The sequence below is a fragment of the Coenobita brevimanus genome, chromosome 39, assembly GCF_032717465.1.
Source record: "Coenobita brevimanus isolate Jiangsu-jjx chromosome 39, ASM3271746v2, whole genome shotgun sequence".
NCBI classification, from domain to species: Eukaryota; Metazoa; Arthropoda; class Malacostraca; order Decapoda; family Coenobitidae; genus Coenobita; species Coenobita brevimanus.
In genome coordinates this window covers 25142523-25162382 of record NC_136992.1, presented here as the reverse complement: position 1 = coordinate 25162382, position 19860 = coordinate 25142523, and the positions used below count along the sequence as shown (strand labels likewise).

General features: G+C 41.2%; 1 protein-coding gene across 1 annotated transcript in view; it reads left to right on the top strand.

Moving 5' to 3' along the window:
* The window catches only part of LOC145396822 (tyrosine-protein kinase Src42A-like), a 45113-nt gene that overhangs the window by 9496 nt on the left and 15757 nt on the right, over positions 1 to 19860 (top strand). The window contains exons 6-11 of the mRNA XM_080270108.1: positions 1176 to 1334; positions 1990 to 2168; positions 2731 to 2887; positions 9018 to 9126; positions 13819 to 13901; positions 16336 to 16458. Of these exons, the coding sequence (XP_080126234.1) occupies positions 1176 to 1334; positions 1990 to 2168; positions 2731 to 2887; positions 9018 to 9126; positions 13819 to 13901; positions 16336 to 16458 (810 nt within the window). The remainder of the gene's footprint in view (positions 1 to 1175; positions 1335 to 1989; positions 2169 to 2730; positions 2888 to 9017; positions 9127 to 13818; positions 13902 to 16335; positions 16459 to 19860) is intronic.

Here is a 19860-nt window from a genome sequence, read left to right as displayed (position 1 = left end):
GAAGGTTCTGGAATGTACTGGAAGGTTCTGAAAGTTTATGGAAAGCTTTGGAAATTTGTGGGTTGTATTGGAAGGTTCTGGAAGGTTTTACAAAGTTCTGGAATGTTCTGGAACATTATGGAAGGCTTTGGAGGATTACTGAATGTGTTCAGAGCAGATGTTATGGAAACTGAGTAGAGAACACCACTGTCCTTCAAGTGGATGGTTGTAAAAAACTGATACTTAACATTTTACAATTCTTCTCGCACCCCTTGTTATACATCACTTTTAAATCCTTCCTCCAAGTCCATTTTGACATCACTTTCAAACTGCAGTTAGGATGGCACAATGACACATTAATGTTACACAGTAGCTTAATAGACTAAAAAGACAATCATGAAGACACATCCAGGGGTTAAGAATTTGACTTTAGCTTATTACTCTTATTACTTGGTGTGGCTGGAGTGATTCGCCCCCCCCCCCCCCCCCAAAAAAAAAAAAAAAAAAAAAAAAAAAAAAAAAAAAAAAAGTTCGGCACCAGCAAGGAGTACACCAATTCCCAGGATAATTATCTGTGTTTGTGAAGGTTCTGGAATGCGTGAAGATTTGTTAGCATGTCTTTTAAAAATACCGAAAAAAATAGAGAGAAAGGAAGAGTAAACACGGCGGGTGACTGGAAGAACAGGGTACCAATGTCCTTCCAGCTAATTAAGCCAGGTGAAGGGGATTATGGAAGGTTCTGGAAGGGTCTGGAAGGCGTCAATATGGCTAAAAAAGAATTACAGAAACAAAGGCCAGAGATTACAGGGAAAGACCAAATGGAGAGACACTGGAAGAAAATTATACCAGTGACCTTTAGCATGCTCAGGCCAGGGAAGGAGAGGCTCTGGAAGGTTCTGGAAGGTCGTGATGGTTTCCAGAATGTGTGAATATTTGTTAGAGTTATTCTTAGAAGTGCTGGAGGGAGAGAGAGAGAGAGAGAGAGAGAGAGAGAATGTGTTTGTTTTGTTTGTCTGCCTGTCTGTCTGTCCGTCTGCGTGTGTGTGTGTGTGTGTGTGTGTGTGTGTGTGTGTGTGTGTGTGTGTGTGTGTGTGTGTGTGTGTCTCTCTCTCTCTCTCTCCCCCTCATCCTCTCCTTCCATACTCAAACCCAAGCATATTCCCCCGTAACCCGTGCCTCACCTGCGTCTCTGCCAGGGCGCATGAACCCCCAGGAATTCCTAGCAGAGGCGAAGGTGATGAAAAACCTGCGTCACCCCAAACTGATCCAACTCTACGCCGTGGCCACCCAGCAGCAGCCAATCTACATCATCACAGAGCTCATGGTCAACGGGTCACTGCTGGATTATCTCAGAGGTAAAGAGCGAGTTCCATGGAGTTTTTCTGAATCTAACCTAATCCAGCCTAACCTAATCTAACTTTCCCTAACGTAACTCTGATTTTACTTAAACCCAGACACAGGCCAGCCACGTCAACACAGAGCTTATGGTTACTGAGAAGCTATTAGACGAAGCCAGTACATTAAGAACGAACTGTTGCACTGTAAGGTACTCAGATTATCGTGGTATTTATTCACTTCCTAATTCCCCTACCTACCTATCTATCAGTCTACCTACCTACCTCCTTCTTACCTACTTCCCTACCCACCCATCCACCTGCCTACTCACCCACCTATCCACTACTTACCTATTTCCCTACCTACCTATCCACTTAGCTACCCACGTACTTACCAGCCCACCCACCCATTCAGTTACTTATCGACATACACTTATCAACCTACCTACACCTCATCTACCTAATAGCTCTCTAACAACATATTCACCTACTAGCCTACCTACCTACCTACCCACCTACCTACCTACTCACCTACTTCTCATCCAGTCTGTCTACCCACCCACTCAACTACCTACTTTCCTACCCACCAACCCATCCATCCAACCACCCACGTCCCTCCTTCCCCTCTCACCCACCCACCCACCCACCACTCAGTCGCCTTCCCGCGCACGCACAGGTCGGGGTCACGGCCTGCCCTTCCTGGAGCAAGTGTACGTGGGCTCGCAGGTGGCGGCGGGAATGGAGTACCTGGAATCCAAGAACTTCATCCACCGTGACCTGGCGGCGAGGAACGTCCTGGTGGGCGACGATAACACGGTCAAGGTGGCGGACTTTGGTCTATCTAGACTGGTGAAGGTGGGTGTTACCTGTCTATCTACCTGTGTATCTATCTATCTGTCTATTCATTTATTTGTCTATGTCTACTTACAAATCTACATCAGTAAAAGTCTCCCTCTCTCTCTCTCTCTCTTTCAATTTGTGTTTGTGTAGTTTGACCTTTGACTCGATAAAACCCTTGAAAAAGAAATCTACCTATCTATTGCCAGACGTAAACGAATAAAAAGGTTTGTACAGATACCTGACCAAGGAACAGTTGTGCCAAATATGAAGTGAGTTGGTGAAGAGATGAAGGAACGGCGCCGAAGAGAAAGGAGTTTGTGGGAAAGCAGAGAGAGGCTGGGCAGAGAAAGAGAGCGAGAGAGAGAGAGAGAGAGAGAGACTGACCTTTCTACCTCTGCGAAATTAGAGAGAGAGAGAGAGAGAGAGAGAGAGAGAGAGTATAACAATTTCCTCCCCTCTATGATATAAGAAAATCTGACCTCTTAAGTTAAAGGTCTCCCCACAGCTTAGCGGACTCAATTAACCTTTGACCTCATTTCTCCCCCCACCTTGCCCTCCCCTCCCCTCCCCCCCACAGGATGACGAGTACAACGCTGCCGCCGGGGCCAGGTTCCCCATCAAGTGGACCGCCCCCGAGGCCCTGTCCCACAACCGGTTCTCCAGCAAGAGTGACGTGTGGTCCTTCGGTGTCTTGCTGTATGAGATCGTCACTAAGGGAGCCGTGCCCTACCCCGGTACGTCCCCTCTCTGTGGCACGCTCTGCCTCTGCCTCGCTCTGTCTCTGTCTCTGCCTCTGCCCTGCTTGTCTCTCTGTTTCCATCTCTATTTCTGCTTTTGTCTCTGCCTCTCCCTGTCTCAGTCTGTGCCTCTGCCTCTGTCTCTGCCTATGCTTGTGTCTGTGCCTCTGTCTCGGTCTCTGCCTGTGCCTTTGTCTCTGTTTCTGTCTCTGCTTGTGTCTGTGCCTCTGTCTCTTACTTTGTTTCTGTCTCTGCCTGTGCCTGTCTCTGCCTATGTCTGTGCCTCTGACTCTGACTCTATCTTTGTTTCTGTCTCTGCCGCTGCCTGTGCCTCTGTCTCTGTCTCTGCCTGTGTCTGTGCCTCTGTCTCTGTCTCTGCCTGTGTCTGTGCCTCTGTCTCTGCCTGTGCCCCTGACTCTATCTTTGTTTCTGTCTCTGCCTCCGCCTCTCTCTCTCTCTCTCTCTCTCTCTTCCTCTGTTTCTGCCTCTCTCTTCTTGTCTCTGCCTTTGTCTCTCTCTGTTCCTCTGCCTCTGCCTTTGTCTCTGCCTCTGCCTCTGTTTCTCTCTAACCATAAATTGGCCCAGATTTTCGTCTTTTTGCAGCTTACTTCAGGCACCTCATTGACAAGATAATGCTGTGGCTCTACATCCATTCCACTGCAGTTCTCAGTGACTGGCACCCAATTGTACGGTTAATCTCTTCGTTATGGTCCAGCGCTGAAGATGGAGATGGCAATTTTAGGCCGTATGAGAGAGAGAGAGAGAGAGAGAGAGAGAGAGTAACATCTTCAGTACAACAGGTCTTTCCAAACTTCAACAGAAAACAGCACAAATAAATAAATAAATACATAAATACGTAAATAAATAAATAAATAAATCATCATGGGTCTGAAGGGGTTATGCAAATTCAGTTATAACCATCGATTCACTCCATAACGATAATTTTTAACGACACACCGAACGATAACATTTGAAATCCAGTGTTGCCATCTACGGAGACCCAACGAAGGTTTCCGAAAATTACGTAAGAGTTTTATTAGTAAGAGTTTCATTACTGTACGTGAAAAAAAGTGGAGCGATATCATTTTCCGAAACTGTACATGATTATATTCCGAAACTGTACATTATATTCCGAAACTGTTCGTGATTATTTTTCAAAACTGTACATTATTACTTTCCGAAACTGTACATTATATTCCGAAACTGTACATTATTATTTTCCGAAACTGTACATTTTTTCCCGAAACTGTACATTATATTCCGAAACTGTACATTATTTTCCGAAACTGTACATTATTATTTTCCGAAACTGTACATTATATTCCGAAACCGTACAGTATTTTCCGAAACTGTACATCCTTCGTGTTTAAACAGCGAAAGCCAGTTTGATGTGAAAGTCGTACATGCTGTACAGTGAGTAGTAGTAGTAGTAGTAGTAGTAGTAGTAGTAGTAGTAGTAGTGCTGGACGCCTTCACGTGGTGACACTGATATGACCTGGGCTCGTTCTCTCGCCCGGCAGTAAGCTCCCTAACACCTCTTCCTTAGCGATTTCTTTTTGGATATGGCTGGTTAACATTCACTTATACCTTATTTCTGCAGAGTATTGAGATTTTTGGAAGGCTTTATACTTCAAATAATAGGTCAGCAAAATAAATCGCTTAGGAAAAAGTGTTAGGAAAAGGCTAGTGTTCTTGTCGGTGAGGAAGCTCCCTAACACCTTTTCCTTAGCGATTTATTTTGCTTCTTACGCCTTACTATCCTCTTGTCTTTCATAAGTCCTTCCAGTATGGCCGCACTCTGCTTAAATAACGAAGAAAATGATATTAACCAACCACATCCAAAAATAAATCGCTAAGGAAGATGTGTTAGGGAGCTTCCTTACCCGAAGAGAATACGAACCAGACTCATCACTCACTCTCTCTCTTTCTCTCTCTCTCTCTCTCTCTCTGCCACAAGAGGGTTAAAGCAAGGGTATTCTTGTCGGGTAAGGAAGCTCCCTAACACCTCTTCCTAAGCGATTTATTCTGTTCATTACTCGTTGCCTTCCTCTTTTTAAACCATTCTGACATCACCATACGCTGCACAAACAAGGTACAAAGCAATATTAGCCGTATTCAAGTATAAATCGCTAAGGAAGAGGTGTTACGGAGCCAAAGAGGGAGTATTAATCAACTCTTATCAATCCCTCCATCCAAGTGCAATATGACCTCTGACCCAGCCTACCACCTTTGACCTGACCTGACCTTTCACCTGGATAATGACCTTTGACCCAGCTTGACCTCTGACCCGGTGCAATGGCTTAGGCGTCGTAGGGCATGTTCCTAAGCGATTTAGTTTTATATCACATCTTAAAATTCTCCTGCTATCTACATCGCTTTGACCCTTGACCTGGTGTGGGGACTTAGCAGGCTTCGTAGTGCATGCTCCTAAGCGATTTAGTTTTATATCACATCTTAAATTTCTCCTTCCTATTTATATCGCCTTAACGGATTTATTATTATTATTATTTCTGCATAAACTCCCTACAAGAGAGCACTGAGATATGAAGAATAAATCGCTAAGGAAGAGGTATTAGGAATTCTTCAAAGCCCCTGGCAATACGGCCATGAGTACCTTCAAAAAATCGTCCAGAGGCAGCAAGGAATAGAGGGAAATAGACGTACTCGTAGTGAAGGGGTTATTGTTAGTTATTGTTGTTATTGTTATTGTTGGTGTTATTGTTGCTGTTATTGTTATTGTTGTTTTTGGTGGTGGTGTTATTGTTGGTGTTATTGATGTGCTGTTATTGTTATTGTTGTTTTTGGTGGTGGTGTTATTGTTGTTGTTATTGATGTGCTGTTATTGTTATTGTTGTTTTTGGTGTTGGTGTTATTGTTGTTGTTGTTAGTTATTGTTATTGTTGTTATTACTGTTCAACCCGGTGGCCTACAGGCTTCAGTTACCCTCCTGCTGGATTCCATCCTCCTCCTCTTGGGTGTTAGGGAAGTATGGTGGTAGAGACGTGTGTATACCAGGCAGTGGAGCCGCCTGGTTATATCGGTGTCACCACATGAAGGCCTCCCTCTGGTAATGAAAGGGTGTATGAAGAAGAAAAAAAAAAAGAAGAAGAGGAAGAAAAGAGGGGGGAGGAGGAGGAGGAGGAGGAGGAGAAAAAGAAGAAGAGGAAGAAGAGGGAGAAGAATAAGAAGATTGAAAAGGAGGAGGAGGAGAAGGAGGAGGAGGGCAGCTTAAGACTGCTGTTTACTGGGTTCACAATCAGAGGAGCCTGTGGCAAGAACAACAAGAATAACAACAACAACAACAACAACAACAACAACAAGAATAACAACAATAAAAACCAGAGTAAAGCTGACTAACTCTGACATTCTTTTCTGTATTCCTGCAACAACAATAACAATAACAAAAACAATAATAACGACAACAGTAACAATAAAAAAATAACAAGAACAAAAACAACAACAACAGCGGTAACAACAGCAATAACAACAATAACAGCAGTAACAACAGCAATAACAACAACAACAGCGGTAACAACAGCAATAACAACAATAACAGCGGTAACAACAGCAATAACAACAATAACAGCGGTAACAATAGCAATAACAATAACAGCAGCAGTAACAATAGCAATAACAATAACAACAGCAGTAACAATAGCAATAACAACAATAACAGCGGTAACAACAGCAATAACAACAATAACAGCGGTAACAACAGCAATAACAACAATAACAGCAGTAACAATAGCAATAACAACAATAACAGCAGTAACAATAGCAATAACAACAATAACAGCAGTAACAATAGCAATAACAACAATAACAGCAGTAACAATAGCAATAACAGCAGTAACAATAGCAATAACAACAATAACAGCAGTAACAATAGCAATAACAACAATAACAGCAGTAACAATAGCAATAACAACAATAACAGCAGTAACAATAGCAATAACAACAATAACAGCAGTAACAATAGCAATAACAACAATAACAGCAGTAACAATAGCAATAACAACAATAACAGCAGTAACAATAGCAATAACAACTATAACAGCAGTAACAATAGCAATAACAATAACAATGGTAACAATAGCAATAACAACAATAACAGCAGTAACAATAGCAATAACAACAATAACAGCAGTAACAATAGCAATAACAACAATAACAGCAGTAACAATAGCAATAACAACAATAACAGCAGTAACAATAGCAATAACAACAATAACAGCAGTAACAATAGCAATAACAACAATAACAGCAGTAACAATAGCAATAACAGCAGTAACAATAGCAATAACAGCAGTAACAATAGCAATAACAGCAGTAACAATAGCAATAACAACAATAACAGCAGTAACAATAGCAATAACAACAATAACAGCAGTAACAATAGCAATAACAACAATAACAGCAGTAACAATAGCAATAACTATAACAGTGGTAACAATAGCAATAACAACAATAACAGCAGTAACAATAGCAATAACAACAATAACAATGGTAACAACTACAATAAAAATAACAAAAAACAATAAAGAAGCGGTGACCTGATTCTGACCTGACCTCCTCAACTCTGACCTTCCCTGTACTTTACATCGCCTCTCGACCTCGTTTGACCCCTTGAAAAATGTATCCCCAGGCGAGGTCAACATCCCGCCTTCACATCACCTTTGACCTCTGACCCTGACCCCCTGCAACGTCTCTCTCTCTCTCTCTCTCTCTCTCTCTCTCTCTCTCCAAATATTAAAGTCATTGTTCATTTCGAAATATCTGCCTTATAGAAAACGCGAACAGCAGCAAGGCTCACTGTGGTGGAGGATATTTACACGATCGACGGCTGGAGACATCTGCACGACTGATGGTTGAAGATAAAAGTATTTGAACAATTGGTGGTTGATGATACCAGTATTTTCCTGGTCGAGTGTACAGGCTCATTATTGTGCACCCACAAACTATGTCTTGTTTTTACTCTATTTTTATTCAGAAGGGGTAGATCACAGATTGGAAATAGTACTAATTCTCCTGAGCCTTATGACTGTGAGGTTCGAATTTGATAAATCTCTTAGCAGTTGCAGTTAGTATACTCCTAGAGCCTCAAGGCCCTATCGGGTTACTCAGGACGTGTCCAGATTACAGCTGTCCCTGAACCACGCTTTGCTTTGGAGCAAGTGCTTTCCAGTCCTACCGGGCCGTAGAGACGTTTCTGAACGGCTACCACCACCACCACCACCATCATCATCACAATTACCATCACCACCACCATCACAATTACCACCACCACCATCATCACCACAGTTACCACAACCACCATCATCAACACAGCTACCACCACCACTATCATCATTACAGTTACCATAGCACCACCACCACCACCCCATCATCACAGCCACCGCCGCTCCATTCAGTCACTTAAAGACAACACACAGCTGCATGCACGGCCTCCTGACATCCACCCTTCTGAATCCTATCTTCCTCGTGAGGAAAGGGTCCACCTGGCCAGGATGAGATGTGGGCACCATCCAGCCCTCTTAAGCTACCAGAAGAGGCTGGATGACTCCGTCGCTGATGCCTGCACATTATGGAACACTGCATTGCTCACAATCACCTGCGTCAACAACAGAACATACACTCTTTGAGAGCTCTGTGGGAAAGCCCGGTCTCGGCCATGGCCTTCCTAAGGGACTCGAGACTGTTCGGCCAGACTGCCTAGGGAACAACTTCTACTACTACTACTACAGCCACCCCCCCCACCACCATCACAGACGCCACCACCACCACCATCACCACAGCTACCATCATTTTCTGCTGAATAAAATAGTTCTCGTAGTATCAGTGAGGTAACTGACATCGGACTGTAGATGTATGATTCTCTCTCTCTCTCTCTCTCCCTCAATGGAATTTCAAATACGGAAAATACAAAACTGATGGAGTTTTCGAGAAGCTTTCCAATCCGTCCCATGTATTAAACGTGACTGATATCTTGCAGTTGAGTTTGGCCGCCCAGTAGAAGAGAAAACATCCAAGCTGGCAACTATACACTGGAGGCTGATGGATGCCAATTTTTACTTGCAGGTGACCATAAATTTGCTTCTTAAATCCTATATTATCTTCTCTTCTGCAGGCATGAACAACAGGGAGGTGGCGGACGAGGTGGAGAAAGGGTACCGAATGAGCCAGCCTGCCAACTGTCCCCTGCAGCTGTATAACCTTATGCTGGAGTGTTGGGCAAGGTATGTATTGACGTCACTGAGCTTAAATTGTGTTACTCTGATGGCTGAAACTTCGATACAGCTCCTAACTTCCCTGATCATAAATTTAGTCTAAGATTTCATGGTGAGCGTTACCTTCACTGACGCAGGTGTCGATAGCCGTGCAACAACACTCACAGCTGTCTCCGTGCTCACTATTACACTACTATTTATTTTCATACACACTAAACCAGGATGTGGATCTTTTGTGTCTGGTGTACGTTCTTCCATTTTTTATGTAAATTTCGTCACTAATACAGTTTTTTAAGCTGATTCCAAATTTGAATTTATTTTTGGGGAGTATTTTTTAAAGTTAGGTTAGGTTGGTTAATAATAATAATCTATCTATCTATCTATAGCCCGACGCCCTAATCCCGCAAAGGGTGGCCGCAGACAAAACGCCTCCAAGTCACTCTGTCACCCACCATTTGACCCCTCCCCCCAACTCACCCCCCCCTCCCTCATATACCTCTCAACTCCATCCCTCCACCTCATCCTCGGTCTACCCCTCCCTCTCCCTCCCTCCACCTCACCTACATACACCCTCTTAGTCAGTCTTTCACTCTCCATTCTCTCCACATGTCCAAACCACCTCAGTGTATTTCTCCTAATCTTTTCAACCACATCCACATCTACCCCACAACGTTCCTTCACTTCTTCATTCGTCAACCTGTCCCTCCACGTCACTCCACATGCTCCTCTCAAGTAACTCATTTCCACTGCTCTCACTCTTGACTTGTTCCCCTCTTGCAAGGTCCAGGTAGTTAATAATCCATTCATCCATCATCCAATCCTACGTTGCCCCATGAGGAACGTAGGAGCCCGGGGCTAGGCAAGATGGTCCTGACATTTTAGATGAGTGACCAGCCTCACTCATCCCTGAGTGGCATTACATGAGCAATAAACCCCAACCGCCCCTTGGATATAAACCTTCACCGGCTCAATCCGATTGGAGCGCCGTAATTACCCAATACACTACCAGGCGCCAAAATTTGGTTATATGGTTACCACCCAGCGTGGTAAATGGTTTCCTGGTGTATAGGAAACCATTTGGTTTGTCACTCAGTGCAGGGTCACCCATAGGCAGAAGGAAGAGGAAAGAATGAAGGAAAGAACGACAGAAGAGGATGGAAGGAAAGATGGATGGAGGAGAGGGCATAACAACAAATAATATTTAAGTACCGTGTAACATTTATTTGACAATAATTTAAGTATAACACATATTTATTTAAACGCCAATACAATCGTCGTTGTGGGACTATGACGTAGATGATATGAAAATACGGACCTATTAAAGTAAATTTTCCAGTGCATTTCTGAGTTTAAGCGTTAAACAAACACTGAATGTTAAAGTCTGTGAAATAAATGATATACTTAAATGTTATTTGTTATTATGACTATCATAATTATTATTATTAACTAATCTAACTTAATTTTTTAAACAATAATTTCTTCCGAAAAATGAATTCAAATTTGGAATCACCTTAAAAACCTGTATTAGTGACGAAATTTATATAAACATTGGAGAACGTGCAGCAGACACAGAAGACCCCAGGATATTTACACATGTTTACAATCTTCCTGGCAGTAAGTCACATAAATGATCTGTCTTTCTGGCACTAAGTCAGATATTCTAAAACAGACGAAGTTCACCAAGAAATACTGACAACTCACGACATTACTGGGTGTCAAGGCATACACAGAAATACAGAGCCAAAAACGTCAACTGCATATCCAGAAACTCACACGGTAATCTAACGTAAGTTCACAAAATTAACACAATAACATACAGAACCGCCTTTGTAGAGTTAGCAAGATTTCTAATGCTTCACCCGTAATTGTCTGACCTGTCAATATCACCTAACACTCTCTAGTCTCCCATGATTCACTCTCAGCTGAATAAAAATCGTCTGGCGTTAGTTCAAATAGAATACCAAGACCTGTTCCGACAATGAGAGGGTTCATTGTGACAGTATCATCTCTCATGCTCCTATAACTCACTCTCAGCTGTGTAAAATCGTCTTGATCGGCGACTGTACAACGCTCTCTTACAGATATCATCCTGAGATTTTGTAACTCCTCTTCCTAAGCAAGTTATTTACCACAGAACACCTCAGAATTCTCTAGTATTTTGTTTAAACTTTTCTGATATCGACAGAGTTTCCATCAGTAACATACAGGAGAATACTAAGGTGTATTAGGCAAAATAAATCGCTTAGGGACTGATGTTACGATAGCTCCAAATAATCAAGCGTGCACCAAATACAAAATTTTGCCATCTGGCTGGATACAGGATAAGCCGGGGGAAAAAAAAGTCCGCCAGGATACCCGGCCACATACCCGATAATAATAATAAGAAAAAGTGTTGGAGGTTAATTTCCTACATTATTATACCCTCTATAGCCTGTCATGATACCCAGGCGAAGATATTTTGCTGATAATGTGCTTCCCAACATTTATAAAGAACTACGAGCAGAGGTAACTACTGAAATTGTACATGCTGCAGCCGTAAGTTTCCCTTCAGACATGTGGACATGTGCACCCTGCCATCAAACACACGCCTCCATCCCTCTCAGCACACTGCATAACACCCGACTTGCAATGCACAGATGCAGTACTTCATGCTTCCCATTTCCCAGGCTCCCATACTGGAATGAATATTAGAGAGAATTTCAGGAACATGTGGGATGGTAGGGGACCTAGATACTTCATGGAGACATGTTTTAGTGAGAGATGGTACATAACATTTGGCACTTGGAAGTGTCGTAGCAGATGTGTCAGTGCATTGCCCCATCTACCTTCAATGTGATTAACGATGCTGTTTTGTCACTAAGGACTGTGAAAGACATACTGTACTTGTTAAAAGCCATAGATTAACTACCCACTTTAACCTTTGAGCTTTAGCATGCATACAGTTCAAGGCAGTTCAGACAAAGCAAGTTGTGGCACCACTGTTATTAGTTCAAAACCTTCCAGGACGGTGGATCAGTGCCTATTTATAATGAGTTGGTTACTAATATATTGAAGGGAGCAGTTCAGTTATATTTAGCTGGCCACAATCGTCTTCCAAATATCACGTCAATTGAACGGCGAATGATTAATCATCTGCTTACCATCCTCTACCCTTCGTTACGTTCACTATGGATATGAGTTCAGAATTATGTACTTTATCAACAATTATTCCCAATATGTGCACTTTGCCATGGTTTCTCTCCAACGCTGGTGACAAAGATCATGAGTCAAAAATAAGTAAACAGGAAATGTTATCAGTGCTTCATAAACTTTTTTTTTCTTTTTTCTGAAAGTGGACTCAGCGTCACAAAGAATCAATTGCCTATTTTAGCAACAGCAATGAATCCTCGTTCCAAGTTGCATTTTGTGAGTTCGAGTGACGGGACATGGAAAGGCATGACCTTTAGAGGAAGTAATGAATGACAAGAATCGAGTTCTGCATCTAGACACAACAAAGGAGAAAATATTGAAGATGGAGACGAACATTCAGGAAACTGTATGGATAAATCAAGTAATGAAGGAGGTGTCTTTATGGCCTGCTTTAAAGAAATGCTGGTGGATCTGAAATTACAGTAGGGAAGGAGTAAAAATAAAGTCACCTACAGATAAAGATGTCTCCTTAGTTGTGTCTGCTGACGACGGTGACTGATTTCTACAGCTTCCCCTTTTGGCATCAGAGGAAGAGTCTTTGAAATATTGGAAGGAAGAAGACAAATTTCTAATGCTGAGGCAACTTTCAACGAAGCATGTATCAGTGTCAACAACATTATCATCAGTATATTCTGCAAGACTGTCTTCAAAATATGGAAGTGTGTTTGATGGAAGGCGATCAAGACTGTTACCACAATGAGGCGAGATGCTGTTTTTCATCCACCACAATGGCCTAAAGTTTTCACAGTTGTTTTATCTTTATTATGACCTGTGTTTTATTTACTTCACCTTAATTAAGAACTAATGATGTTTGAATTCAAGATTAAACACAGTAAAATTATTTAAATATTCTAATGGAGAACAATCATTACACTCCATCCTCAAAATATTAGTTTACATTTACGAATTTCCAATAATCGTAGGTATTCCCAAAGTTAAAACACCAATAAAAATGAATCAGCCCATCAACAAGTACCAGAAATATATATTATTTTGTTTGAAAGCTTATTTTTACTTTCAAATTTTTGTATGAGAGACTGAAATGTAAAAAACGAATAAGTTCTGACTGATGTTAATATAATCCTTGCTGTTTATCCGACTTATCTGCCCGGAAAAAAGAATATCCAGCCACATACCGGATGACTGCAGTATCCGGCCCAAATATCCAGCCATTTCACATATCCGGTGCACCTAGATATACAGCCAGTAGTCTTTCTCAGCTGAATAAAACCGTCTATAATAGAAAGTAGAGCTGTTCATATCACGCAAGGGTTAACTTTCACTGTCATTTATAGCAGAAACTGATAACGATTTAATTACTTATTTACTTACTGATTTCATTATTCATTTATTTTCATTTATTATTATATTTATTATTATTATTATTATTATTATTATTATTATTACTTATTGTTTATTTATTTATTTAGTTACTGATTTTACTGTTTATTTTCATTATTATTATTATTATTATTATTATTATTATTTATCGTTTGTTTATTTATTTACCAGGAACCCCGACAACCGTCCTCCCTTCGAGCACATCCACCACTACCTGGACCAGTTCTTCACCCTGGACGACGACTACCGGGAATGTTAATGAAGACCAAACGATAGCCAGAAAAATCTATCTATCTCTCTATTGCCAGACGCCACAATCCCGTAAGGGGTGACCATTGACTTTGAGTTATTTGTTTTACGGGGCGGGGCACTAACCCTCCACCAACCCACTTGCTGACACGTAGGGAGCACGTATGGTTTGGTTATATGGTTACCACCCAGCGTTGTAAATGGTTTCTTGGCTTACAGGAAACCATTTGGCTAAAAAATCAATATTGTGAAAGGAATAAATGCAAATTAACAGTAAATTCATGGACGTAAAATGGATCACACACACACACACACACACACACACACACACACACACACACACACACCACTTCCTCGGGCAGTGCTCCACCCTTGCAAATCCTGATGGCAATAAAACAATAATTGCCAGAGAAATGAAACGCCAGTCTTGCCAAAAAGATGAAAAAGACACAAACATCCCAGTGCAGCGAAAAAGATAAAAACGTTCCAGTGCAGCGAAAAGACAAAAGAGAACGTTCCAGTGCAGCAAAAAAGATAAAAACGTTCCAGTGCAGCGAAAAAGATAAAAACGTTCCAGTGCAGCGAAAAAGATAAAAACGTTCCAGTGCAGCGAAAAAGATAAAAACGTTCCAGTGCAGTGAGAAGGATAATAAAAACTTTCCAGAGCAGCGAAAATGATAAGAACGTTCCAGTGCAGCGAAAAAGATAAAGAACAGTGCAGCGAAAAGAAACGTTCCAGCGCAACGAAAAAGATAAAAACGTTCCAGTGCAGCAAAAAAGATAAAAACGTTCCAGTGCAGCGAAAATAAAAATAAAATAAAAATAAATAAATAAAAAATAAATAAAAACGTTCCAGTGCAGCAAAAAAGATAAAAAACGTTCCAGTGCGGCGACAAAGATAAGAAACGTTCAGCGCTGAGAGAAAAAAAAAGATAAGAACGTTCCAGTGCAGCGAAGATAAAACGTCACAATGCAGCGAAAAAGATAAGAACGTTCCAGTGCTGCAAAGAAAACGGATACAAAAAAAAAACTCTGCTGTTACGAAAATATGAATTAAAAAAAAACAATATAGCCCACTCCCTCTACGCTTCAAAAGAGTATCGATAATTCTAACGATAAAGATAATAATAGAGAGAAAAATCAAGCTGTGGGAAGTGCAAAGGAAATTATAAATAACTTGAGAAAATTGCTCTTCCCTTCCTTGTTTACGTCACTTCCTAGATCAATTTTCTACCTTGCTGATTCCGAAGGCTATCAAGAAATATATAGACGTAATATTAACAGACGGACACACAGAAACACACAGACAACACAGACACAAAGACATCGACACACACAGACAACACGCACAAACACACAAACAACACACAGACAAGAGACACACCAACAACACAAACAGAGACAAAAACAGATACAAAAATGCACACATAAAAACATCCCGAGAGTTGTAAGAAGTGAGAATGATGTAAAGACAGCTGCCCTTCCTTCCAAAAAACTACACTGCTTCCTAGTCCATATTTCACCAGGTAAGGAAGCCCCCTAACACCTCTTCCTTAATGATTTATTCCCCAAACTGCTCATTAATATCCCTTGGTTTGTTACTTACGTTTTATCAATATTGAGATAGATTGCATGACTAACACACAAGAATATGGTAACCGTGCAGAATCAGAAATGAATCGGTATGGAAGAGGTGTTAGTAAGCTTCCCAACCGTACTGAGATACCGCCCCTTGACTCGTCCTTCACAGATGCTCATTCAGAAAACAACCATGACCTCTAATGGTGGAGAAAAATGCACAAAATTGACTGCTGGTAGTTGTCAATTAATTAAAAAAGACTAAAGGCGTATCCAGGACTGGTGAAGGGGGGAGGGGAATGAGCACTTGAAAAATATCCTTCATTTGCAGTACTGAGAAGGATGGGAAGGAATGGAAGAGTGTATTTAAAAAGTATAAATGTTCTATATACTTCCGGATTCTGACTGAGTGGGATGTTTTAAGAAAGGTCTCCGCATCTGATAAAGGAAATATGGAACTCTGATTCAGCAAAGACCTTCACGAAAAATGCCTAATGTTTTGTAATGATCTCTTAAAAATTTTACATTACCTTTGTGTTATGTCCATTGAGGAGGTGAGGAGGAAGTGTCTGAAATAATAATAATAATAATAACAATAATAACAATAATAATAATGGATACACCCCTACAGGAGACTATGATGAATTCTAATATTGAAGGAAAGGAAGAATGAAGGTTGTGAAAAATGGCGAGGAGGTGGATAAGGACATGAAGAAAATCGTGCTTCCTTCCTTCATCTGCTGCCCTATATCAGAATCTTGTGCAGCTAAGCCCGACCCGCTGCTAAAGTGAGTCTTGATCCGGACATGAGACGAATATAGGAATAAACGACATAAAAATAAAGCGTTGAGTCTCTCCCAGGTTATGCCAGGACCCAGGATGCCAAGCCTCCTTTGAGTAAGCTTGAGCAGGACATGAGCGTCGTGGAGCTGGGAAAGGACTCCTCTAGTACGCGATTATACCAGCGTGATTGCTTTTTAGGACGTCAGTTATGTCTAATTGGTAAATGGCATCCCGTTTATTAGTGGATGTTGAGTGAATAAGATTACTAACAATAATTACTTGGTCTACTGTATGCAAAATATCCAGATTTCAGATGATGCATAGCCTACCTGTACTTTATGTTCACGGTCATTTACTAGATTAATTTCTCATCGATTATCGAATCATTTTTACTGCATTTCTTGTAGGTGTTGCTGCTTATAATATTTGACAGGCATGGTCACCATCTGCATTACTATGGGATCAATATAACGTATGGGATCAATATAACGTAGGCAATGACACGAGATTCTGATACACTGTCGTAATTCATCAATTAAAGTGTAAGCTGCCAATACTATTCTCAGTTTGCCCATCCCATTTTGTATGGGTGATGGTTATACAGTAAACTATGGACAACAATCCATGATATGCTTCGAATAATGATGTTATAGGTTGATGTATGTCTTACACTGACTATACCCGCCACCAGGCAACTTGTCTCTTAACCCCCGCCTCTCCTCATCCTCAGTGGGTGGGAAGGGGCGGGATCATGACTCAGGAAGGCAGCGGGCTTAGAGACAAGCTGCCTGACGGCGGGTATAACAGGGTTCATGGCCTATTCAGATGTACATTATGTAAGTAGGGGTAAAGTTGGGGGAGACGCAGAAAAGCACTAAACCGTGGTACTCATCTACGCACCTTTGGCCCTTGAACCTGTGGCTGAGTCATTACCTACTGTTCTGAGATATAAGGCCACTGCATCATCTATGTCACCACAATTACCTTCCCTACGTTTACCCATCACCCCACAAAGGGCGGATGGACACCTAAGTGGAGTGGCAGCAGCTGCCCGCACCAGGATTCGAACACAATGTACTTATTATGCAGTTATTTCAAGCACTATAACTGGTAGTGAATAAAGATAATGTTGTATGCTACGCCGTAATATAGGCTGTCCACCACTACAGTATTGGTATAATTATTATAAATACGACATGTACAATTTAGGCACTGTCAGTGACTACAGGAATGATAATATTGGCAATGTTGTACATTTCTCGTACCGTCCGGATGCAGCCTATGTTGGAGTTACTGTACTACTATATAATGTATCTTAAATCACACAAGCATTTTTTTCTTCCATCCTATACCCCACGTCTGCCACCTTAACCACAGTCCTGCACCCACTCAACCACTACCCGAGACTCATGGAAGGACAGTCTGAAAATTATGAAATAAATAAATGAAATACGCACAGGGGGTGTAAGTCAGATCACCATTTTATTTTTTAAAAAATTAATATGAGACTAAAAACACTCTACGGATAAGATGGCAGGCGCGGAGTACAGTAGTATCTTTGTTTTTATAAGCTTGTTTTTCTTGTCCCTTTGGGATGATCAGAATGTTAGCTATTTATACAATTGTTTAACCAATCTCTTCTTCAACGGAATAACGTCGCTGTCGTCTACGTTATTCAATTTCATATTAGCTTTCTCTGTTGGCAGGATCATAATTTTGGCCGCGCAATTCTGTTCATATGATAGGTTCCCCAGCTGAAATACTACTACCACCACCACCACCACCATAATAATAATAATAATAATAATAATAATAATAATAGTATCTTGTAGCAGCTGTCCATCACTTTCGTTACTAATGTAATTAAGTTAACCTGTGCTATATTTCGTACTTACATTATTCCTCTCCACCAGAAAAAATGATATGTATGAACCATTCCACAATCCTCATCATATAGTGCCTCACACAATGCCCATTATTAAACTATATGCCTTGTTACATAAATATTTCTTTCTTTATTCTTTGTATTATAAATATTTCACTCTGGATCCTTTGTTGTAAATTTTTTCTGTATGCTTTGTTACATAAATATTTCTCCGTATGCTGTTACATAAATATTTCACTCTGTATGCTCTGTTACATAAACACTTCTCCATATGCTCTGTTTAATAAATATTCCTCTGTATGCTCTGTTACGTATTTCTCTGTCCATCTTGCTCTAGTATTGCCCAGGGACAGAGTAAGTGTTTTAATATAGGTTAGTCTACGATGCTCTCAGAAAATGTGACAGCAAGGACAAACTAACCTATATTTCGATCATGGATTTCGTAGCTGTTTTTGTTGTTGTGGCCCCAGGTTCACCTGAAACGTGAACCCGGTGGACTGCAGGCTTGTCATTCTTCTGCAGTCCATCCTCCTCCTTTCGGGGGTCAGGGAAGTGGCTGGGGACGTTTGTACAACCAGGCAGTGGAGTCACCTGGTTATATCGGAGCCACCACACGAAGGCCCTCCTGGTAAGACAAAAAGTTGAATAGATCCAAAAATCGTGTTATAGGTGAATTTGGGGGTTTGGTAACGTCTCTTAGCGATTTATTCTGCATCTTTTATATAAATGTTCCAAACGCTGTCTACATGAAAACAATATAACTGGCATAAAGTGAATGCTAAGGTGTAATAAGGAAAATAAACCGCTAAGGAAAAGGTGTTACGAGGCTACCTATCCCAACTAAAGTATGGTATTAAGGCCTATGAATGGCAAGAATAATAAGGCTTGATATTATGAGGTGAAACACGGAACTGCATTATCGGCAAAAATCCTAGTTTGGCGCCGCGCTTCGAATTTAAAACTGCCAAAATTAGTCGACTTTTATTTTCACGATAATGCTCGCTAAAATAAAGTCCAAGTAGGGTGGAAGAAAGTGATAAGGAAATGAAAGTATGTGACAGAGAGAGAGAGAGAGAGAGAGAGAGAGAGAGAGAGAGAGAGAGAGAGAGGAGCGGGGTGGTTGTGTCTGCTCGGCTCAAGCAATAGCGACTCTTCGTTATCTCGTTATCTGCTTCGAAACACCAGATAACCTCATACGGGGTGGCCACAAACAAATCACCTCCACGTCGCGCCGCCCTGTCCTCTGCCATTATTCTGCCGTCCCTCCAACTCCCCCTCTCTCACATATCCCTCCACTCCATCACTCCATCTCATCCTTGGTCTTCCCCTCCTGTACCCCTCCACCTCACACACACTCTCCTAGTCAGTCTCTCATTCTCTATCCTCTCCTATTTTACACTCCAGTGCTGCCTCAGACGATTTTATTCAGCTTTGAGGTGGGGGTTCGAACTGAAGGGGTTAGACAGATGGATAGATAAATACATAGAGATAGATAGATACTGATGGATGGATGGATAGATAGCAAGTCAGAGATATTTCCTTGAGCTGAATAAAATCGTCTGTAAGTCGCAAGGATATAAAATAGATAGATGGATAGATAGGTGGGTAGATAGATATAAAATAGACAAATGGAACGATAGATATATAAAACATACGTATAGACAGATAATAGATAGATAGATAAGCAGGTGGGAAATCTATCTATCTTTAGCCCGACG